Source organism: Cnephaeus nilssonii, assembly GCF_951640355.1.
Source record: "Cnephaeus nilssonii genome assembly, chromosome: 13".
Classification (NCBI taxonomy): Eukaryota; Metazoa; Chordata; class Mammalia; order Chiroptera; family Vespertilionidae; genus Cnephaeus; species Cnephaeus nilssonii.
Window position 1 is genome coordinate 28,675,081 of NC_137084.1, and position 24,357 is coordinate 28,699,437.

Consider the following 24,357-nt stretch of genomic DNA (forward strand, 5'->3'; position numbering starts at 1 on the left):
ACTTATCTTTATTTGGGAGGGGCACACCTTACTCAAGCCTGGGTAAAGGTGCCAGCCAAGCGTCCCCGCTTCTGGAACGCGCGCATCAGCGCCGCGGACTTCCAAAGCCTGGGATGCCCCCTTCCATGAGCCTCAAGCCCATCTGTACCCCAGCGGCTGTCACGGCCTTCACGGGGAGGTGAAGGGCAGCGCCAGGAACAAGCAGAGCCACGGAAAACAGAGAGGCCTGGGTTCCAATTCCGGAATCTTCGGACAAATTACCTCATGCATCTGAGCCACCAGTCCCTTGTCTATAGATTGGAGAGAGCAGCAGCTCCTATCCCCTAGGACTCAAGTAGGGAACAAAATGCCATAATGTGTATAGGGCCCTGAGACTAGGGCCTCGCACATAAAGTGCTCAATAAATGTGATGTGCCATCACCACCACCACCATCATCGTCTTAAAGAGAACAGTTTCAAGATAGTGTTCTTAAATCTTCCCTGACAGATTGTTTTTTGTTTGGAAGTGGAGGTGGGGAACAAAAAGCTACTTTTATTTTCCTTATAACTATACATTGTGTGTGTATGTATTTTATATTTTACTTAGAAAGTCAGGAAGGCAGGGTTTCTCTGAGCTGAGGCCAAGACTTGGTGCTGCTGGGCATCACACCCAGCTGCCTCCAGCCAGCGGCCCCAGGATGCCTAGCAGTTTCCCTGGGTGAGTCTGGCCACAGACAAACCATGGGCTGGTGTCCACAGTCATGCCTGGGGGTGTGGGGGGTGGAGCTCAAATGCAGTCAACGACCCTTTGCAGCTGAGATTACTTATTCGCTCATCACGTCTCCCCACAGCATGTGGTCCGGCATACACACAGGTGCGGCCTGTTCTCTTGGCGGTCCCAGTCCCCTGAGAAGAGGGACTAGTAAACGAGACGGATGGCCCGGGCAGAGGGCATGGGCTTGGGAGGAACACCCATATCTAACTTGTCAGCAGGGGTGGCTCACTCTGGGGGCCTGGGGTTGGAGGGAGCCCTCAGGTTTCACCTAAACACCCTCTGTGTTCAAGAGGCCTGGTTGAGCAAAGGATGTCGGGGAACGAGCCGCCATTCTTCCCCCCAGCCACCCCACATTCTATTTTTACGTAAGACCTCATGAGCTCGCACCCACAAAAATGTCCCCATGACTCTGGATTTGAGCAATGGTTAACGTCAGAAATGGCTTCTTAAAGTCTGATCCTTTTCTCTGTAAAACGGTAATTATAAACACTGCAAACTAGGTTGTGCTTAGTAACACAAATAATACATCCACTTAAAGTATAGTTCCTGTTAAAAAAGTCTCAGCAGAGCTCCACCCCTCCAATCCGGAGGACGGCAGTTGACCCAAAGCACTGTTCTTTTGTGTTTTTTTTTTTTAATCCAGCAAATCAATGAGTCAGCAAACTGGCTGTCTTTCCATCCTGCCGCATCACTTCTGAACATTCCTTTCACTAGGTAATGGAGCGGCTTCTCTGATGTGCTTTTCCCTTTGCCTCGGCTGCCACGGGTGCGCATGGCTCCCGGCAGGCACGAGGACAGTATGTCACCATGGCAGGCTCTGGCGCATTAGCTTTCACCGCATTTCATGTGGCATTTGCTTCTTTAGGTCTCGTTCTGCAGGATGGCTATGCATGCGTCCCATATTGGCAGAGCGAGTACAGCAAGTCCTTGAGTAACATTCTCTCCTTATACTATTGGTGAGCGGCCACAGGGCCTTGATTCTTAACTTATATCAATTAGCCTATGGTAACTGATATACGTGGTTCTATTACATGTGGTTTCACTTAAAGTCACAGAACCTACTGAGGATATTAACTGAGGACTTGCTTTAACTGCAGCGTTACCCACCACGGGCCCAGGTTCTGCTTAAAGGATCTTTATCGCTTCCGCAACGGCAGCGTCAATAAGCAGCTCAGACAGTGTTAAGACAGTGTTAAGACTCACCTCGCTGGCCACGGGGCCCGTGTTCAGGCCTCCTGCCTGCAAGCCCCTCCCTGACTGCGCGATTGCTGGCCTGGGCTCCTGCTCCTTACCCAGCTCTGCCCCTGCTGTTCCTGGGGGCGAGGTCACTGGAGCAGGACAGCACATGATAAAGGTGGCCCTGAACCCAGAGGGCAGAGTGGCGCAGGGACAACAGGTATGGCGACATTTAGAGGGAAGAATCAAATTCTCACCTTTGACCTGCTGCCACAGACCGTTTCAGAGGGGTTCAAGACATTAGTGAAAAACTAAAACCATAGAAGGAAATCCTGGCAAACGTGTCCCTAATCTTGGGATGGGTGCAGTCTCCCAAAGCCGGGCTGGGGCTCAGTCGCCTCTGTTCCCAGCAGCCTTGCTTCCTGCCCAGTATACAGTAAGTGCTCAGCGATGGCTGAGCTGCTCCGGGAGCTGAGAACTCACCAGCGGGTCTCCTTCAGCATCGCTGGGGGGCATCTGCTTGCTGGCCGAGCCCTCCCGAGGCATGGAGTAGCCATCGAAGCCGACATCCTCGGGCCGGAGCTGCAGCAGGGGAGGCCACTCGTGCTGCTGCGGGCTGGCCGCCCAGGGGTAGGTGTCCATCACCCACTTGGCAGGGTCCTCCCAGGGGGCCCGCCTTCCGTAGAGCTAAGGGGAGGCCAGGAAGGAATAGTTAGGAGGGGGCTCAGACCTCCTCTGTAGCCCTGATTTTGCAGCTTTCCGAAAAGTTCCCCGAACGCAGCGTTATGCCCCCGCTGATGGGGTAATTCCACTTCCCAGAATGCTACCGTAAGGGAGTCACTCAAGGTGCACAGAGTGGATGTGCTAAGTCGGAAGGCAGCATGACTCAGGCGTCAGGAACACCGGCTCTGGAGTCGGGCTGACGGGCTCACGCCTCAGCTCTGCCACTGACTCACTGCTACCCTAACTCTGAGCCTGGCTGATGCACCTGAATGGTGGCCAGCTTCTGTGGTAGAAACAGTCCCAGCACAGCCAATGCCAGACTACCAACACGACCTCACTGAATGCGGAGCTGGAAAGAGGGGCCGGCTATCAGCTCCAGCACCCTCCTGCGTCACCGCCAGCTCCAGCACCCTCCTGCATGCAACCACCTGGGGAATTCCTTCCTTGGCCACCTACACCACAGGCAGGGGTCACAAATGACCCTGTTCTGATAAAACCTCATTTCTTGAGGAGGGTCTGACTCTCGTGGTCCCTCTAAACTTTCAAAACAGCAGACTGTTAACAGAGGTTACGTGTGTGTGGTGCTTCTCCCGCCCATATATTTCTCAAATTTGTCCATATTAACTAATTTGCTCTTAAGAGAGAAAACGATATTATCACTTAATTTTGTAAGACCACCAGCATGCCTCCACACTCCTTTCTGTAAGCTTTAATGATAAAACGATTTTAGTGGTGAGTCTCAGACAGGATTCTGTGAAGGGGGCCTGTGTGTGCACGTACGCATCCGTGTTAAGAGAGAAAGGGAACACAAGCATTTGGGGTTATTTGGAATCGAGGAAGGCTGTTCCAGATTAGGAACATTCCTGCAATTTTTAGAAACTTCTCCCTCCAAGGGCCTTCCCCGTGGAACTGGCCTACTTTTCCCGGGCCAGACTTCACGTGGGTGAGGCTGCGCTCAGGGCTGCAGGACCACAGAGGCCAGAAGGGGCAGGTCAGCCAGTCCTCAGAGGGAGTCTGCCCTGGTGGTTTTCAAATATGTGCCCTTTTCCCCTGACCCCATCACTGAAGAAACTGAGAAACTTTTGGGCTCCACAGAAGACAGCCTGAAAAACACGCTTTGGGTCCAAACCTTTCGGAGCACAGATGGGTACCTTAGAGAAGGGAGACTTGCCCCGGGTCTCAGAGCAACCGGGGTAATGTGATAAAGCGCCCGCGTCTCCCTCCTTGGGGGATGGGGGGAGACGACACACAGACCTTTCGAGTTACTCTGTAGACTAGACACTTTGGCAAGTGTTCACAGTGACAACTCCAGAGGGGAACAGGGCTGGGGACTGACTCATCGGACAAATGTGCAGCTGGCAAAGGCAAGCAGCATCGGCAAGAACAGGAAGTATTTTACAAGCCTCCCCACTTGCCGCTGGACATGTTCCAGTCCAGGAGGTGAATGGCTGGGTAAGGACTGTGGCAAGTACAGGAAACACGGTGAAGCGCTTTGGCCCCAGTGCAGAGCCTGTGGCAGCGCCAAGCAGCAGCAGAGACAGTGGATAGACAGACAGACAAATAGGACATTTGCTTTTACCACGGCAGGGAGGAGCCTGGCAGCCCCACTGTGTCAGGAACACGGAGCCAACTTAGAAACTAAAGCCTGGCCACTGGAAGCTTCGGACTCTGCAGGATGCACGCATGCACCACACCCGGAGGAATCAAGGCACACATTCAGGAAGAGCCTCCAGGGTTACACAGCCACACCCCACTCGGATGCTACTGGGAAAAGACTCTGGAGTCAAAACTTGCAAAGGTGTCTGGTAGCCACTAGGGGGCGATGCCACAATTCCTCTGGGAGAGGATGTGTCTGGTGGAGGGACAGTCTGGCAGTCAGTCTGGGCCTGACAGTCTGGGCCTCATCTCAGCAGGAGCTCTGGCCCCTCCCCCCACCACAGGCAGCCCTGCCAGAGTCCGCCCTGGGGCCTCTACCTCTTCTTAACTCATAACTTCGGCCAAGGGCTCACCTTCTCGGAACTAATGTGCTGCCTTCATGGCCTCTCTACTCACCTAGCAGGGCCAGGTGAGGACTAAATGGCCCCGCCCAGTGCTCAGAGCACAGTGAGCATGGAATCAAGGTGACACAGAGGTCAGCTCCAGTAAGGAATTTAAAACTTTTTAAAATAGAGGAATCCTTTTGTCAAGTGAAACCTGACGTAGAACTCCTCTACCTGAACCACAGTACTCGGCTCCCGGAACCACCTGAGGCTTCTGGGGAAGTCTGGACAGCGTGGAAGTCAGGGAAGTAACCGAGGAGCCAGCTAGACTGGGCTCCAACGCTGGCTCATCACACCCCTGAGTCAACCTGGGGTAAAGCTCCCGGGGCCGTGGTCTCCTCATCTGTCAGGTGCTCTGAGCTCTTAAAGCTACATGGGAGGCATGTCAGGCCCCCAGCACCGTGCCTGGCAAGTAGCAAGCTCTCAAAAAATGGTCAGCAAACTTTCCTTCCAAACTAGGGGCATAAGAACACCCCAGGTTTCCCGTGAATCAGCAGGTTCCCTGGGGCCCACAGGCCTCAGCAGGGCGATGAGGTCGGAGGTCTGAGGCCGGTGGCTCATTTCTGAGCAGACTGGTAAAATGCCAACTCCAGCCGCCTCCCCTGGTTGCTCCCAGGCTCTTGAAAGATTGTTCTTCCAATGACCTCCCAGCACCAGGAAGGGATGCCTTTTCCTGCCCGTCTTATGAGATGGTGGCATGGCTCTGGTTTTGTGTCCTTTTCAAGTTCTTGTCTGAGTGCCTCTGAAGACCCTCAGTGCAGCTGCATGTTACTAACAAGCAGTCAGACACTCGCTAGGCTCAGCCAAATGCACAGAAATGACACACAGCCATTGTACTGTCACACGCACGTGTGGGGCACACACCCTCCGTGACCTCCACAGGCCTACGGCAGCGTCTGGTGTCTCCCGATGCCCAGGACCGAGGGACAGAGAAGCCCTGGGAACCGGCTGCTAAACTGGTTGCTGACTGCTCAGCCGTGCACGACACCTGCTCATCACGCAGCGCGGGGGCCGAGCCCTGAGCTTCTCAGGCTGCCTCCAGGCTCCACAATAAAACTTCCATCTACGGCTGAGCTCCTGGAGCTGACCCTGGGCTGAGTGAGAAGGGACGTGCTGCCTCCTGAGCCCAGGGTCACCTGGGAGGGGTCCCGAGGCAGGTAGGGAGTGCCACGGCCGCCCGAGGGCGGAGAACCTGGGATTCCAGCCAGAGGCGTGGACTCAAATCCCAGATTTTTCAAGGTTGACTCTTCTGACCCTCGGCAAATCACTTATTCTCCTTTGAGACTCAGCTCTTCTCCTTTGAAAAATGGAGATTAAAAAATCTCTATATTCCAGGACAAATGCAGGGCTTGAACCAAAGAGCAGATGTGAGAGTACTTTGTTAACTGTGAAGTGCTACACACGCTTGCTTCTGTTTCTTTGCACTCACTATGCTGAGCGCATCACAGCCAGGATTTCATTTACCCTTTGCAACAAGTTTTTGTGGCACAGGACTATTCTTCCCCTTTTCTATCCACGAGGGCACTATGGCACAGACAGGCTAAACGACTTGCCTGGGGTCACACAGCTAACAGGTGGCAGAACCAGGACTTACAGCCAAGAGTGTCCCTACACTGTGCCAGACTGCTGGCCTCACAGGTGAGGGGCTGTCACCTCATGTCAGTCAGAATCCTGAAGGAGGAGATAAAGCCCATTCATCTCGTCACTAGAACAGCGCCGCCCCCCCCCCCCCCCCCCCCGCCTCCCGCCCCTCGTTTTGAGGAGGCCAGCGGGCCGTGTCTCACCTGGAGTCCTTCCCTGACGGCTTCCAGGAGATAGGGGATAATTGAGTAGTTCCACAAGTCTGTGAACCACACCCTGGAGCCATCCACGTCGATGGGGCATGACAGGAAGAGCCGGGGGCCTGGGGACCAAATGAAAATCCATCAGAGCTGAATTGGGGAGAAGCCAGGAGAAGCCGAGATCCAAGCATCCCTCCCAATTTCTGAGTGACAGCAGAAATTCCACCTGCCAGGTGGCGGGCACAGAGCAGGACACGTGGGCTCTACGACACCCCTCCTCCCCACCCCCAGGATCTCTCTGCCCCAGGAAATCACCCAAAAGGGAGGAAAGGCTTTATGGAGAAAGATGTTCCTTGTGGTATTATTAGTCCTGACCTTTTAAACTGCAAACACACTAAATGTCCAAGAGAACAGAAATGGTGCCGCGAATGATGGCGTACCCACATGTGAGTCTTTGCCAGCCTTTAAAAATAATTATAAAACTGGAGCAGCAACTCAGGATGCTTACGAGACAATGTGAGGTAAAAAAAAAGTGAACATGCTGTAGGTATACTCTGATGGCAACTATGTAAAATATCTATGTGTGGACAAGGGCAAAAAAATCAGCTCAAATTAAAATAATCATGTCAGGAGGGTGGGATGATCAATGACCTTTTTTTCTCTGTTCTAAATCCTTAAGCTCCAGGAATGTTGGTAACGGTTTACTTTATTTTTAAAGCAGAGCCTTTGGGGTGGGTACTTTACTGAGCGGGCAGTTTCCACATCGGCCCAGGCTGGACCATCTCTTGCTGCTGATCAGCCCCAGGGCCTTGGGCAGGGCAAGAGGGGCAGAGACACAGCAAGGGGCGTGGGTGAGGCAGTCGGGGGTCTGCCTTGGGCTGGGACTGTCCCCTCTGTCTCCTTCTCTGTCCACATGAACAGAACAGAGTCCAGCTGACTTGTGCCTGCAGGGTGCTGCCCTGGCCAGGCCCCCCCTGAGCCAGCCCACCCACCATTCTCGTCTGGCTGCCCACCTACCTATGGTGACGTCCGAGGAGCTGTGAGCCTCCAGGAAGCGGTTGAGGTGATGCCAGACCTTGGGAATCCAGTCGATGATTTTCACCAGCTCCACATTCCGCACCCGCCCACTGATCTCCGTCTCCATGAGCTTCCGCCTCAGGAACCGGCCAAGGAAACCCTTCACGGGCTCCGTGTGGTTGGCACAAAGCACCCACCTGGGGGACATCAGGTTTTCAATGATTACGACAGTGAAGAAACGAGGGCTAACCTCAAGACTCAACGCGCACGAGAACTAGACAGATGGTGTGTAGGACTCCCTGTGCTGGGAGTGTGTTAACTCACCTTTCCTCACAGCAACCCCATGATTATCCCCATCCCCATTTTACAGATGGAAATGTGAAGGCGCAGACAGGTTATGTCCAAGAACAAAGCAGCAAGTTAATAGGAGAGCTAAGGTTAAAACCAAGACAGTGCAGCTCCAACGTCTGAGCTCTAACCACCGAGTCTGCTGCCTCTCGTGCTTGAGTCAGGCCCTGTGCCGGGCCATAGAGCTGTAACAGTGACTGAGACACATTGGTCTCTGTTCCCAGGAGCTCACAGTCTTGTTGAGGAAGCAGATAAGCAAACAGAGGAATGAGGCATGATGAAGCCAGGGGAATCAGGGAAGGCTTCTCGGAGGACGGGCTGTCTGGGCTGAGACTGAATGGAGCAGCCACATAAGCAAAGGCAGGAGCAGGGGTGGGGTGGTGGTGGTGGGTGAAGAGCTCGCTGAAGTATTTGTAGAGACATGGGAAAAGGGGGCGGGGTTTAGGGAAATTGCCAGAGGCCATGTAACCAGACTTTGGACTTGACCTGCCAACCCAAGGAATCTGGATGCATTCTGGAGGTGATGTGGAGCCACTAAAGCACTTCAGGGATGAGGGTTTATGGTCAGATTTGAATTCTAGGATGCTCATGCCAGCTGCCACTGGCACGGAGGATGAGGCCACTCTGCAGGCAGTAGTGCCCAGGGAGGTGACGTGGAGTGGCAGTGGAGGGGGAAGGAGGAGAAGGAAGGACTTGAGGCATCTTTAGGAAAAAGCGTGGACAAGACGGGGACAGCCTGGATGAGGAGGGGAGCCACGATCTCAGGGGCCTGGAGGAGGTCACATTTCCCAGGGAATGACAATTGAGGCCCACTTCCCAGAGATCGCCATCAGGGATGCCTGCAGAGTGGCCAGTGAGGATGGGTGAGGGTGCCATCCCAGGACATGATTCTCACCCTCATCTAAGGGCCAGCAGGAGGGGAGGAGTGCTGGGGTCACCAAGGGGTCAAAGTGGGGCAAAGAGCGTTTAGCGATGGCACCACAAGGCAAGCGGCAACCCACGCAGGCACAACAGTGCAGCAGCCCTTCCCACACCCAGCAGGGAGACCCGCGTGGTGCTGGGGCAGAGGACACACGGCAGCTGGAGGCAAAGGCCCACAGACCCACAGACAGCCCTTGGGGGCAAAGCAAGGGCCTTCACTGCTCATGTTCACCTGGGCCCCTGAGAGACACACCCCTGATGTGCAGGGGAGGCAAGTGGCCTACTGCCTCTGCCCGGAGCTGCGTCCCTGTCTCTGCTACCCCAGGACTTAGTGACCTCACACGAGTCATCTAATTCTCCCAGCCTCAGTCTCCCCATTTGCAAGCTGTGAATGAGAAATTTAACTACGTGGGGCTATTGTAAGAATGAAGAGTGAAACTGGGAAAAATGCTCCACACGCTGCCTGGCACAGAACTGGTACTCAGAGGGTGACACCTTACCTGAAGTTGTGATGGAGCTGCAGGTTGGGCGTGGAAGAGGTAGCCTGGTTCATTGTGCCGATTATGTAAGGGCTGTGGGGGACACGGAGGAAAAGAAGAGGACTTCGTGAGGCAAGCCCAGCTCCAGAGCACGCCGCTCGCAGGGGTCTGCAGGGGCCGTCCAGGCAGCTGGCTGGCTGGCTCCCAGCCCCCCACGCTGACCCCAGCTGTGCGTGGGCACAGCTCCGTGCAGCACACCTCCCCTGTGCCCGTTCTCCCGGGACCAGGGCCCGGAGCTGGCCTTTACCATCTGTGGTCCTTGCAGCTGAGCAGCCCGTTGAAGATCTCGCCCAGGGAGCTGACGTGGTGCAGGTTGTCCAGGATGATGACGAGAGGCATGTCCGCAGCGTTGTTCTCACTGGCGCACTGGTCGGCAAGGTTGGACAGGTACTGGCGCAGTTCCTGCACGGGCCAGGGAAGGACGGGATGCAGCCGATGAAGAGCACTGCTCAGAGCCTGCACGTCACCCAGGCCAACGCAAGGCGAGGCCCTCCATGGGCAGCGGGCCTGCCTGCTGCAGGGGTTGGCTTGGGTGATGCGGGAGGACAGGATGGGGAAGGCCTGCGTCCTGCCTTCTGGCTTTCACTAGGTAACAGAACTCCTTCAGCCGAGGGCCAGAGCACAGCAGCTGGAGGGGCCCAGGCCCGGTTCTGTATCCCTGCTCTACCATTTCTCTATATGTGTCGCCATTTTTCTTGGATATTTCTTTTTTTTAAAAAAAAACTTTTAATATTTTTATTGATTTCAGAGAGGAAGGGAGGAGATATAGAAACATCAATGATGAGAGAGAATCATTGATCAGCTGCTTCCTGCATGCCCCCCTACCCCCAAACTGGGGATAAAGCCTGTAACCCAGGCATATGCCCTTGATTGGAATTGAACCCAGGACCCTCTAGTCTGCAGGCCGACACTCTGTCCACTGAGCCAAACCAGCTAGGGCTGGATATTTCTTATTGTGCCAACCTTCCAGGAAGCTCCAAAGGGCTCCAGAGCTGCCTTACACACCTCTGTGTAAGCTGCATACGTTCTGTATAAGGTGCTCTTCCACAGCGCCTGCCTCAGGGCCGTGAATGCAGAAGCCCTCCATGAATCAGTATCACACAGCATCCCCCACAAGTGCTGTTGAGTAGCGCTGTGGCAGACAGACAACCAACAGTGCAGGGGGAGGTGGGTCTGCATGCACAGGGGCCTTGGGAGGTCTGGGTGAAAGGGTAAGCTTTGAATTGAACTGTGAAGAATGGCTGGGGGGTTGGCTGGAGCTGGGGCCAGAGCACAGCTCAGTGTGGCGGGGGAAGGCCTGTGTTCTAAAAAGGAAGAGAAGAATGATGGTGCAGAAGGGGAAAGGGCTGAAATGGCGAGATAAGGACCGGCCAGAGAGCCCAGGATGACTGTCTGGTGATGTCACCATCATGCTGGCGTGACCTAGAGCCGGGCACAGCTCTGAGGGCCTCACACAGCCAAACTTCTGCAGCCCACAACCCTCTGGGGTGGGTACTATGCGTAGCTCCCTTTTACAGAGAGGGAAACTGAGGCACACCCAAGTCAGGTGACTGCCCTGAGATTGCAGAGAGGGCAAGCAGCGGGGCCGGATTCAGACTCGGTGCCTGTTCAGTGTGCTCCTCACACCCGACACTTCGGCATGCTAGCTGCTGCCTCCTATGAACACACACATACCCACGTCTCCCTTGTAAGTCACAATGCGGCTTAAGCCCAACTTTTTAAGTTACTAGTAATTTTTCCTTCTTTGAGCTCCTTTCCATCTGGGTTCTTGGCCTCAGCCTTATAATGACAGAGCTCCTGGGCCTCCCGCCCCTCAGGCCTTTGGGGTACAGAGTGTGAGGTGTCCTCTGCATGAGGTGCCCAGCCAGGGGTCCTTCTCTCACTGGTCCTGGAGAGGATGCCCCCCGCAGCTCACACTGAAGCTCTCGACTCGGGGGCTTGGACCATTTCTCTCTAGTCCTGTCCCCACACCCAAGTCACCTGGAAACCTGTGAATGGCCCAGGTTCCCGGCCCACACAACCTATTGGAAATGGGCATCAGAGAATGAGGGGGTGAGGAAGCCCCATCTTCAGGGATGCCAGGTGATTCCTAAGGTGGAAGAGTCCTTTCCAGTTCACCTTGGACGCTGGCCCCTTTGCAGAGGGCCAGCCAGAGGCAATTACCATGAACTCCACTGCATGAAACCCCTTCCCAACGCGCGGCTGGGACTAGGTCAGACCGTCCAATGTTTCCATCGTTCCCTGTGAGGCAGGGCCACGCCTATTGGCTGCTCTGGAGTCCAAGGCTTCGACTTGAGCTCCAGTCCACTTCTCAGTACCGCCCGAGTGACCTCAGACCCATGACCATCTGCCTCAGGCCTCAGTTTCCTCCTCTGTGAAATGGGGATAGCAGCAACTATCCTGGGCTCTCATAATCACCAAGGTGAGCGCATAGAAAAATGCTGCTTTCCCATCAGGGTGGGGTGACATCAACAGTTCTGAAAGGGCCCAAAGGTGAGCCCTGGCTGGGCAGCAGCCTCCGAAAGATCTCCTCACCTTGCTGGACTTGTGGTCCACGTTGAAGGTGGCGATGACCCCCTCTGTCAGCTCGCGTCCCTCCCGAAGCACCAGGTACTCGGACAGCCGGTTGGCCAGGTAGGTCTTCCCGGTGCCGCTGGGGCCAGAGAGAATGATGCGCCGGTGCTCCACCAGCAGGGAGACGTAGCGCTGCAGGATGGGCTTGGGGATCAGGGACTCGAACGCCAGCGAGTCCAGGCTGTTCTCCGCGAGCCCTGTGTGAGAGACAGGAAGTGTCTGAAGTCCTGCAGAAAGGGGAGCCCTGTGCTTGCCTACCCTGGTGCAAACTGCCACCGTTTCCTGCTCAGGAGCACCCTGGGCACGGGCTCTGGCCCTGGCGTGGCTGACTTTCGCTAACCTTTCAGACCTGGGCCCCTGGCCTTCGTCTGTCCTCTGCAGAATTCCTAAAACTCTGGGCTCGGCTTGTCTGGATTTGCCAAACCGATGGCATTTGCCCAAACCATACCTGTGTCTCCTGTGTCTGCCAGCACCTTAGGGTTCCTTCCTCACCCTGCTCTCTCCTGAGTGCCAGGCACCACTGCTTCCAACACTCAGGTGCACCATGAAGGAAACAACAGTTTTATCTTAAAAACAAGCAAATGCAAAGTAGGACCATCTGATTGGGGGATGTGAACCCTGGCTGTTCTGGTGTGGAGGGGGGGCTGTTCCGGTGTATAATGGGGGCTGTTCTCTGTGTAGTGAGGGCTGTTCTGGTGTGTAGTGGGGGCTGTTCTGGTGTGCAGGGGGGGCTGTTCTGGTGTATAATGGGGGCTGTTCTGTGTGTAGTGGGGGCTGTTCTGGTGTATAATGGGGGCTGTTCTGTGTGTAGTGAGGGCTGTTCTGTGTGTAGTGGGGGTTGTTCCGGTGTGCAGGGGGGGCTGTTCCTGTGTATAATGGGGGCTGTTCTGGTGAATAATGGGGGCTGGTCTGTGTGTAGTGGGGGCTGTTCTGGTGAATAATGGGGGCTGTTCCGGTGTGCAGGGGGGGCTGTTCTGGTGTATAATGGGGGCTGTTCTGTGTGTAGTGGAGGCTGTTCTGTGTGTAGTGGGGGCTGTTCTGGTGTATAATGGGGGCTGTTCTGTGTGTAGTGAGGGCTGTTCTGTGTGTAGTGGGGGCTGTTCTGGTGTATAATGGGGGCTGTTCTGTGTGTAGTGAGGGCTGTTCTGTGTGTAGTGGGGGCTGTTCTGGTGTATAATGGGGGCTGTTCTGTGTGTAGTGGGGGCTGTTCTGTGTATAATGGGGGCTGTTCTGTGTGTAGTGGGGGCTGTTCTGGTGTGTAGGGGGGGCTGTTCTGGTATATAATGGGGGCTGTTCTGTGTGCAGTGGGAGTTGTTCCGATGTGTAGTGGAGGCTGTTCTGTGTGTACGGCGTGCTGTTCTGGTGTGCCTGGTACCCTTTCTACCTTCTCCTATAGAACTCTTTCCTCTTATGGGGAGCTCAGTAAGATGGTTTAAGTAGGGCTTGCCCAGCCCCTGCACCCACACAGGTGTGGGCTTATGACTAAGCTGAACCAAAGCCTCTCCCGGTCACAAGGACAGATTCAGCGATGAGTGTCTGACTCACAGTGGGGCAGTACCACCCCTAAGAATGTTCTGTCTCACTATTCCAAAAAGACAACCACTTTCCTTTAGGTTTCTAAGTTAGGAAAATGAATCAGGGCCGTGGGAGCCATGTTATGTGCAGACAGCTCAAAAAATACAAGAAACTGAGGCAGCGTGGTCCTGGTGGCACTGTGGGAACACCGGAACCCAGCTGTGTGGGAAGCGTGTCCTGGATTTTCCGGGGAAAGGGCCTTTATGTTTCCATTTTCGCTAAAGCTGGTTTGAGTACGTCTCTGTCACTTGCCGCCCAAGCCCCGACTGTGGAGTTCCACCCGCCAACAAGGTGAGGCTGCCTGTGAGGTTCAAGCAGGGCCTTACTGCTTGTCACCAGCAGGACCAGGTCTACGCTCCAAGGTCTAGGATAAGGAATACTGGGGTACCTTTGGAAAACCTACCAATCGGGAAACAAAACTTGCACCAAACACCCCTGAAACTGCACTGCTGAACTACAGGCAAGGTCAGTGCCCTCAAGGGAAGTAAGAAACAGGACAACTTGCAGGTTGCACTTAGTACCGTGTTGATTGGTCTATTCTTTTAGGTGGTTCATAAAATATAGGAAAAAGGGGTTTTGCAGTCAAATACATTTGTGTCAGCCTGGATTGAACAGCCTTGTGAATGGCTAGAGATAGAACATGAAAGGATAGAGCCTTTAGTGTATCAGGACACTCCTGTCCCCTGCCCCCCAAATCCAGAAGGGGATAATGATGCAGTTTCCCAGAGTTATTTGGCCATGAAACCCCCACCTCCCCCCGCAAATACTTTGTGGGCCTGGAGTTCCGTGGAACACTCTCTGGCTTGGGGCTCAACATCTCTGGGTGATGAGGCCATCGGAAGCCCCGGAAGCATCGTGCGTGGGCTCAGGGTGCTCAGAGCGAGTCCTCTCTAGCCTGCAGCAATGCGTGGCTTCCCCATCTGTAGGATGGGACCCCATCCAAGGCTTGCTGGCAAGAGTAATTCCTTGGCGTTGGTGGAGCCCATTTCCACAAGGTTATTAAGATTCCATCATCTCAGAGTCATCAGGCTAATGGGAACTTTTGTTATATAATTTCAGCAGTAAACTAAAATTATTTGTTTCTGATGGTGGTGGAAAAAGCTAAGGATGGGTTAACTTGCTTAGGTAAGAATAACTGTGGTCAAAGGGAGAAAAAAACGCAACAACCCACATCCATATGCACAAACAAAATTGTGGCCACAGTTTGCTGAGCCAAGTCACAAAATGAAGAGAACCGCACGCAATTCCTGAAAGCTCCAGCCTCTGCATTCAGGGAGTTACCTTTGACAGTCACGGAGATGGTGGTGTTCTCTCCCACCAGGTAGCCACAGGGCAGCAGCTCAGGGGTCTCCGAGGTGTTGCTGCGCTTGACTTCCCCGATGCTGTAGCCCAGCACACTGTCCGAATTCAGCCCGAGCTGACTCACTGGGTCGACGTGAATGATGTATTCCTGGAAAAAGTAAAACAAAGACTCCATCAAAGATGTGGCTAACAATCTGCCCGTGACTCATGTTTTCATTGGGTGATTTATAATCATCTGCTCTTCTTTCTCAGCTGAAGCCTGAGTTGAAATGGGCTGTGGAGCGAGGGCAGAAGGGCTCACGTTCTACGGGGTTGGTGCCTCACTGTCACGGGCACTGTGAACGTTTAGTCTGGATCAACCGAGCACGGAAAAGTCAGGCTGCTTTTCCTGAGCTCCAGTCTCAAAGGCATCGGGACCTGTGAATGGTGCTGGGAAATTTCTGACAAGAACTCTCTCCCCCAGCCCCTCCTTTTGGCTCACAGCAAAGACCATACTGATGACAAAGGGAGCAGAACCCAGGGCTGCTAGAAAAAAAGCAGCTCTTGGAGCTTTAAACAGGAAAATGTGTCCTTCATTTAGAGAGTTCCCTCTTAGGTGAGTGACCCAAAGGTTTAATTTAGGTCAGCGAACTTGGAACGAAGAGCCATGGGCTGCGGGCTATGAGATGGCCAGACGATGGCCAAGGTGGAAGCCCAATAACAGACCTCTACCTTCAATGGTCTCTTTCTTTACATGTGACACCCCACACGTTCTTCTCAGCCCAATATGTTGTCTTTCTAATTCATGGATGTCCGACTGCCCATCATTAGACATAAGGTTTTGGCCCAGGTAACAGGATTGGGCTGCCCTTGGCCTTGAACACCTGCCTACTCACATTTGTAAGGACTGGCCTGTGAAGATGATGAGCAATCTTTGGTCAAAGAACAGAGTTTCCTCTGTGTGAAGTCAACTGAGTCTAGATGCTAGAAAGAGGCCAGAGTGGACTAGTTAATTCAGAAGCCAGGCCAATTCAACTAGACCAGTGGTCGGCAAACTGCGGCTCGCGAGCCACATGCGGCTCTTTGGCCCGTTGAGTGTGGCTCTTCCACAAAATACCACGTGTGGGCGCGCACGCACAGTGCGATTGAAACTTTGTGGCCCATGTGCAGAAGTCGGTTTTCGGCTCTCAAAAGAAATTTCAATCGTACTGTTGATATTTGGCTCTGTTGACTAATGAGTTTGCCGACCACTGAACTAGACCAACAGAGTCTGGTTTTAGATCCATGACTTTGGGCAAATGAGTCAACCTGATACCCAACCTTCTTTGCCTTTAAATGGGAAAACAATAGAACCTTCTTCACAGGTCTGAAAATAAATTGGGGTGATGTAAGGAAAGTTTTTGGTAGGGTCTCAGGCACAGAAAACGTGGGTCATTAGTACTTCTCAGGGGACATAACTAATGAACACTTATGGCTGTTGACTTACTTCAGGACAATAGAAAGAAATGTGCTGACAGCTTCTTTCAAACCACAATGAATTTCAAGGTTCACTTCAGTACTCTTTGCTTATTTCTCCTGTGGCAAAACCCACTCCAATGATGTGATTGGAATAAATACAAAGATAACTATGCCAACATCCTTGACACTGGCCACTGACCAGATGTTAATGTCCCTTGTAGCACTAATCACAGAATGAAGTGTTGGCAAGGACGTGGGCAAGTCGATCAAATCGCCGGAAATAAAGAATGGAAATCTGATGTCTTAGCCACAGCCAATGAACACACACTCCAAAGCAGATTGGATGAGTCTAAGGTGAAGGTAGATTTGGACATGAGCAGCTCACTATCAGAGGTTCAAATAAATAATTGCTCACTGCTGGAGAAATGACCCTCTGGCTCACCAGTGACAGCCAAGGGCGGTTGGGAACAGTCTGGCCCGTCAGCGGTCTGTACTTACCATCTTCCTTCTGATTATTTGAGTGCCAGGGGACAAGTCCCAGCAACATAAGGATGTGGGAGAGGGGACAGGCCTGACAAATGGCCGGGTTCAGGACACGAACCACCCCTCCCTCCCTAAGCCCAGGCCCCGCTTCAGGCAGACTGCCATAGCCGTCTCCTTGAAACACTTACTTTGAACAGCCGTCTAACCACCCCATCGAGCACATCCCACTTCGTCTTGCCGCTAACTCCAATGCAGCCAATAAGAAAGAGGTGTGGCCTGGAATCCTAAGGGTAAGAAAATGTATGCAGGTGAGAAACAGGTGGACCTTTTCTGACACGGGTTAGCAAGGACCCAGACTGTCCCAGAGCTCCACCAAAGGTCTGAGAGGGGAATACCAGTCCTATTTAACATCAGGTGTAATTCAGACTGAATGCAATCGTCTTAAAACCTTTCCCTGCTCTATTGCTAAAAAAGCAATCTGTGGGGCAGGAAGGGAGGCTCTCCTTTCTGGAATCTAGAACCTTCTACTGAATGCAAACCTTGCTCAGTACATGGGTCACATCCTTTTCTTGGCATGCTCTCCCCTCTCCTGTCTGCCATTTTCCCTTTCTCAAACATTGATGATAAACTCACCTCTTCCGGGAAGCTTTCAATGATTGACTTACCAGACTCAGAGCTCACATTACTTTCATGGTTCTGTACACACGTATATAATGGCATAATCTGTATTGTTTATTTTTAGGTATTTCTGTCTCATTTGTAAATTAAGTTTGTTGTCTTGCTAGATCTTAAACTCCCTCAGGATAGACTATGTTTATATTTTTTCTTTTTTGTTTCTTAAATAATGGGCATTGCTTTTCTTTTAATTAAAAACGAAAACATACTCAATTGAGAAAACTTTAATAAAACTCTGGGAAGTTACAGAAAAATAATGTTTTTTATCTCTGATTAAAAAGAAGCTAATAGAACATTCCATTCTGTTGGGTTTAAAAATATCTGACATGCTCCTAGCTGCTTTGGCTCAGTGGATAGAGCGTCAGCCTGTAGATTAAAGGGTCCCGGGTTTGATTCCAGCCTAGGACACATGCCTGGGTTGCGGGCTTGATCCCCAGTATGGGGTGTGCAGGAGGCAGCCAGTCAATGATTCTCTCTCATCATTGATGTTTCTATCTCTCCCTTCCTCTCTGAAAGCAATAAAAAAAATAATAAAGATATCTGACATGCTCATAAGGATATAGAATTAGGTGAATGGCAGGGGGCAGGGATGGGTGTACCTGGCAGTTAAGCACAATCAGCAGAGAAAAGAGCACCAGTCTGCAGCACCAGTCTGGCCCATCGCTTGCTTTGTCATATTCAGTAAGTGATGCTTGGGCCTTAGGTTTCTCAATTATAAAATGGAGCTCATTCCATCTGGTCAACCAACCTCATCTGGCTTCTGTGCTGATCCAGAGCCATACAATTTTTAAAGTAACTCACAAACTTTTATAAAGTGTAAAATCTATCTGTTCATGCTGGTAATCACTAGAATACAACACATTCGCAGTTATCACCTGCATGTATTCTAAGAATGAACTCCCCCCCTTGGCAGTCCATCACTCCACCAGCGAGGCTCTGAAACTGGAGTTCGCTAGTGGAGCTTTCTAGGCTGAAATGATGCGAGAGCCGCTGGCAGCCCTCAAATTCAGTGAGACTAGAGAGCCAACACAAAGTGGAACCCCTGGCAAAGGCAGGCCTGGCTGCAGATGCTTTGCTTGGGTGGGAACTACAGGTTCCCCAGCTCTCAGAGACTAAAAGAGACACGTGGGCTGGAATGCTAGGAACTAACAAACAAACAAAAAAAAAAACTGAAGGGGACTGAGTGACTCATGCAGTCTTGGCTCACTTATTTATGAGATGGTCATTCACAGCATCACTTGGATTTAATCAATGGGTGCTTTACGATATCTCCTCTTCTTTTTCAGCTGAAGCCCAAGTTGAAATCAGCTGTGGAGTGAGGGGGGGAAAGAGCTGACTTCCTATGGCATCTCTGCCTCGCTGTCACAGGCCTGTGAACGTTTAGTCTGGCTAAAAACCAACGTTGATGTTCAAACTCCACTTCTACCCCATAATAGTCCCTGCTGGGGACATGGCCTCCTGAGACTCTGGAAGAGAGCAAAAGTACTCAGAAAACTCAGATTCCACATACCCAGCTTTGGGGAGTCAGGACATCCCCCCTTCACTTTCAGCCACCTGTGTGCTGCCTGCACTCCGCCCCCTGTGTCCCTCGGTGCATACTCCACTGCAGCGCATCCTCTAACAACTGCATAAAACTGGTGCTCTCAGTCAGCTCATTTCTGTACCTTCTGTGCTAAATGTGCTTAGCGGCCTTTGTCGTACTCTGAGGACATATTACATTCAGAAAAGCCATTGCTGAGTGATGTCAGTGTTCAGTGAGTTGCGTGAAAGTGAAGGTGGGACCACGCTTACCACTCTTTATTAGACGTTCCAAACGAGAGAGGGCAGGGCTAGTCTCTCACTTCAATTGTGTCAAAATGCTGCTGCGATTCTGGTTAGATACTGGTTAGTTAAGGAAAGCATTAGTGTTTCCAAATCCCCTTAGGGCAGTGATGGGCAACCTTTTGAGCTTGGTGTGTCAAACTTCGCCAAAAAACTGAGCATAACTCGGGTAGTGTGTCACTTTGAGGAAAAAACTAACTCCAAGACTCTAGTCGCAAATGCTTCATCCTCAGGAGCAGCAAATGTTTCATCCTCGGCATGTGGCCGCGTGTCATCAGAAATGGCTACGCGTGTCAGTGCCGACACGCATGTCATGGGTTCGCCATCACTGCCTTAGGGGCTGAGGTTACAGGGTTTAATGATGAAATCGCTAAGCTAGGTAGTGCTACCTGGGGAAAGGCAGGCAGAGTGGGGAAAGGGATCCAACTAACCTCCTTCCACTTCATTTCCTCCTGAAAGCTGACAACTATCTTAACATGCCTGCCTCCTTCCTTCCGAGCCGAGCATTCACCAGTGTCATCCAGCAACATGTCTGCGAATGGAAAACATCAACAGCCTTAGGCACATGGGGCAGCAAAGCCGGCCTCCCGACACCCCGGCTGCTTGTCGGCACAGCAGCGGGACAAACCAGGTGTCGGGGTGTGGGGGATGTGGGGGTGGAGGGGAGGGGAGGGGGCGCAATGGAGAATGCAACCACAGAAACCAACGGTGGACCAACCAAGGCATCAGCGGGCTGACGATGTACCTTGCCAAATGGAAGTGCGAGGGAGACTCAACCAAAAGAGCAACAGCAGCGTCATGGATAAGAAATCAAAGCGTCAGCCTCAGTATGCTTACAGCGAAAACCCAGCCCATGGTCAATAATTATTGCGCCAGCCTGGAATCCAGCCCGTAGGCCGGAAGGTCACAGACCAAGCCATGCCCCAAGTGGGCGCTGCTGCCGTAGGGTTTGTATGCAGCGTTCAACTCACAGGTCAGCCTCTTAAAATGGATCAAACAGAAGTCAGCATGGTGGGCGGGGGGGAGCCAAGCTCATGGCTTGGAGAACTTGAGGTGCCGGAGCAAAGCATGACAGCAGTCTAACGGCTGGGCTCATGTTGGTAGCAGATGCACACCTAGACACACACACACCCCGAGTGCACACACGCCTGCTGCCTCCCCATTTGATCTGTTGAGCTGTTTATCTTGGGGCTCTGGCTTAGAGAGACTGGGTGCCAGCTGCAGGCCTGTCCTGCCCCAGCCCTGTGGCCCACTCACCCAGGCTGGTTGACTCAGTGAGGTTCAGGCTGTGCTGGGAGAGGCCCATGGACTGCCTCGGGGAGGCGGAGAGGGACACCTGGGAGGGCGCCCGGCTGCAGCCGCTGCCTTGAGACTCTGACTTTAGCCGGTCGTTCTCAGCTTTCAGCTTCTCTATTTCACTCTGCAAAGCGTAAAAGAGAAGCTCATTTACTGGGTGGAGAGAATGCGAGCAAGCCTTTTCTGGAGGAGGGATTTGGAAGTCCCCTGCAGGGATTCGGTGGGTAGCCCAGCCGAGGCAGAGTCAGTTACACCGTCAGAGAGATTCCACAGTGTTTGCTGCCTTTGCTGCATACACAGACCTGTGTGGCAGGGCAGGGTCCATCCTTTCAGAGAGCTGGCCTTTGAAAGGCCTCAGAAATGTTTCCCAAAGTCTGAGTGGTAAGTGAAAAGGAGTCGTATCTAAGTTTGAGCAATTCTGGGTTTGACAGATTTCTTTGCTGCAGAACTTCTCAGAGCCTTTAATGAGCTGCTATGCACCGTGAATCTGAGGGGGGCACATAGTGTGCAGCATTTCCCAAATATGTGTCATCAAGGAGCTTTCCTTTCCTTTCAGAGAGTCTCCCATGAAGGAGTGTTCCACGGAACCTCCTTTGGGAAATGCTGCTCTCCGGGGGGTTGGGGGGAGCCATTTAGAAGAACCTGCAGAGATCTTTCATTCTATGAATATTTATATGTGCTAAGCATTCCCAGAGAAAGGGATGCAAAAAAGAATAGCTCAGAAGACCCAAATGCCTTCAACCTATGGCAGAAGATGAGAGGGGCTGGAAGGACAGACCTACAGGACCTGGAAAGGCTTTGAAAAGGAAGAGGCATCAGGCTGAGCCTTAAGGGAAGGGTCCATGTGATTGTGCAGAAAGATATCCTGGTGGAGGAACACCATCACACAGAAATTTCTGGCATGCAAAGGGGGAAGAGACTGGCTCCCTCTGGCTGGTGAGAAGAGTCCGGAGAGTAGAGCTGGTGATGGTGAGTGGGGGGTTGAGAGTGACAAGATTCTGTAGAAGGCCTCGAAGGCCAGGTGAAGGAAACTGCGACTCACGCAGGAGGCAACAGCAGAGCCACTGAAAGTCTCACACAAAGGAGGGATAGGGTTACTCTGATATTTTTGAGATGGTCTTTGAGCAATATGTGGGAAGGACTGTAAAGAGAAGGAGACTAGGAGAGCAGAGGGCTGCCACCAGGTTCTGATGTGGCCTTGGGGTGTGGCGGGGAGCAGCCACCTGCCAATCCTTCCCAGACAGCCTCGGGCTCCGTCCGTGCTCCTGGGTGCTCACCTGCATCCTGTTCATGGCCTCCCGGAGTTGGTCGAGCTGGTGTGCAGAGCTGAGGGCTTCAAGGCGGATGTCCGTCAGTTTCATCTCTTTGTCTCTCAGCTCATTCCGGAGCTGCATGACCGTCTCCGCCTCACTATCCATGCACTCAGAAATGCTAGGGAAAGAGGGATGTTACTGACAAAGGTGCTGTGAGTTCACCTCCTTCCTGGCCTCCACTGGCCACTGGCCCAGGCCCATAACCAGCTGCCCCATGCTTCCTGGAGGAGATAATCCCAAAAGCACCTGAAATTCACAGATTTTATGGCTTCTCTACATTCTTATCTTTGTGGAGCTCTGGCAATCAGAATGGTTTTGTGTGTTTCTTTTAGCAAAATTCCAATAATCTAAGGATAAACAGAGCCAGCAAAGGGGAGTAGTAACCTTGGGAGTTTGACTCCCCCACCCCTGCCAATATGTACACAGCTGGGCCCCTATAATGACACCACATGGCCCTTGAGATCTAAACCCACTCAGAGAAACGAGGTCAACTGTCTGTTTTAAAGATTAGATACTCCAGGGTCAGGCAGCTGAGGGGGTGATTTTTATTTGCCATAAAAAGGAAGAAACCGAAAGATATGGGTGGATGGAGTTAGTTCTTTTAGCCACTAAAACCCACCCCTCTAAGTGTCTAGAGAGCAACATTCTTTCATTCCTCTGCCCCCAATGCTGCTTAACAAGCTCATGGCAAGGAAGAGCAGTATCTCAGGTGGTTAGAGAACAGAGAGGACCACGTGACATGGAAGCCAAAGCCGTATCTGAAACGTATGCAGCAGTGTGGCCATCAGTCTGTCTTTCCCAGCTACTTCCCCTTCAAGGGAGGTGGGACCCTGTGGAGTCCCTCTTTCTTAAAAGGTGGTCCTTCTAGGCTGGGCTCCTTATTTGATTTAGTTAAGTTTGCTCTTCAGACACCTGGCAAGTCATCCCAAAGTGGAAGATCATAAAAGTCAGGAGGAATTGTAATGCTAGAAAAGATGGTTCTATTAAAAACTGTTTATTTCAAAGATCAGAGAGGGTTTGGAGTGAGGGGCGATCCAGAATAGAAAGCTTTGACTTTTTTGAACAGAAGAAAAAGAAAACAACAACCAAAAAAAACCAACAAAACCAAACAACCCCAAGTTCATGCAGTTACAAAGCTGAAGCTGATTCTCTCTGAAAGGCATGGGGAACATGTGGTCTCTGCAGAAACAATCCCGCAGCCCGTCCATAAAACACAGGGATGGGATCTGGGGCCAAGCAAAACCTGACCTGTAAGACTGGTTGAGGGTGTGGAAATGCTAATTGCCAAAGGAAAACCATTTATAATCGTTAAAGGGATATAACTGTACTTCGGGGGCAGAAAGGCTAGAAGGAAAACTAACACCTGAACAGCCAAATCTTTTTGTTGCTGGTTTCTTGGCCTGTCCCTGAACTATTTGGATTGGAGAGATACAAAGAGAGTAAAACCACCTCCCATTTTTAAGAGTTGTCAGCAGCCAAGGAAACTTCTCCGCTTCAAAATCTACTGAAACCTCCAAAGGACTCCTGAAAAATGTTATAATTATTCCCTATGAGAGTCTCAGGCCAACAGATTTGGGACTAATGGGGCTAGAGAGACAAAAATATCTTTAGAATTCAGACAATCACTTCCCACCTAAGCTCTGTGCTGTGACTAGCCGGGGTTTGTAAGTAAGACTTAACTATAGTCATGCTTTTTTTTTTTTTTTGGTTTGGGAGTTTTGCAGGGGGAGCTATAGTTTTCAATGCAAATAGAAAAGTCTGAACTCCACTCCACTGTGACAATGGTCTCAGCCAGACCATGCACAGATCTCGAAGGCTCCAATTCACGGCAGAGCGGAGTCGGCCTTGGTTCACGCTGGCTGGGTCAGTCTGGTCCGCCTGTACCCACAGCCAGGCACTCTGCTCCAGTCTCCTCCACATGGTCTGTGCCTTTTCCCTAGAAAGCTTTCCCGGCAAGGGACACAGTAATTCCTCAGCACCCACCTGACTCTGTGGAATATAGAGCATGGGTAACTTTGCGAAGCTTGGCCAATGATTCTGCAAAGGGCAGCCAACCAAGGTGAAGGAGGTCTGCACAAGGCCCGCCCATGCTCCCTCCACACGGGCCGGTTCTCAGAAACACACACTGCCAGGCCACACGGAGGGATGGCCTACAACACAGAGGTGACGGTGAAAACAAGGTCTGCAGCAGCTCCGAGAGTGGCCCCTGCCCCTACTGCTCGAGGCGGAGCCTGCCCCCTCGGTTCCTTCTCACACCAGCGCTGTGGTCACTCCCTGCACTCAGCAGGCACTCAGTGCAAGTTTGTTCACTTCAGCAACCACTTCCTGAAGCAACCAGATGTATATCTTTTCCACACGTTGTTCCAGCACATTCCCGCTGTCTTGTCCGGAAGGCAGGGCTGTTGGCATGCCTAATTTTAAACGCCTAGAGTGTGGTAAACTGCCTTCCCACAGCGCCATTCCTGTCGCCCACGGGGTAGGGCCTTTGCTGAGAGCTGACTCCTCCGCTTTTGGTTTCTTCTTTGAACCCCCTCTCATGTCTAGATTTGCACATTCTTACAAACCCTTCAAGGTTGGAGAAAA

At 52.2% G+C, this 24,357-nt stretch overlaps 1 protein-coding gene across 6 annotated transcripts in view; it reads right to left on the reverse strand.

Moving 5' to 3' along the window:
* The window catches only part of NAV2 (neuron navigator 2), a 370,532-nt gene that overhangs the window by 3,804 nt on the left and 342,371 nt on the right, over positions 1-24,357 (reverse strand). For all 6 annotated transcript variants that reach the window (XM_079786933.1, XM_079786930.1, XM_079786929.1 and 3 more), the window contains 11 exons: positions 21,739-21,892; positions 20,423-20,585; positions 19,597-19,697; positions 16,858-16,953; positions 14,729-14,897; positions 11,834-12,069; positions 9,546-9,700; positions 9,260-9,331; positions 7,491-7,687; positions 6,477-6,595; positions 2,414-2,617 (listed from right to left, as the gene is read on the reverse strand). In XM_079786933.1, the coding sequence (XP_079643059.1) occupies positions 2,414-2,617; positions 6,477-6,595; positions 7,491-7,687; positions 9,260-9,331; positions 9,546-9,700; positions 11,834-12,069; positions 14,729-14,897; positions 16,858-16,953; positions 19,597-19,697; positions 20,423-20,585; positions 21,739-21,892 (1,666 nt within the window). The remainder of the gene's footprint in view (positions 1-2,413; positions 2,618-6,476; positions 6,596-7,490; positions 7,688-9,259; positions 9,332-9,545; positions 9,701-11,833; positions 12,070-14,728; positions 14,898-16,857; positions 16,954-19,596; positions 19,698-20,422; positions 20,586-21,738; positions 21,893-24,357) is intronic.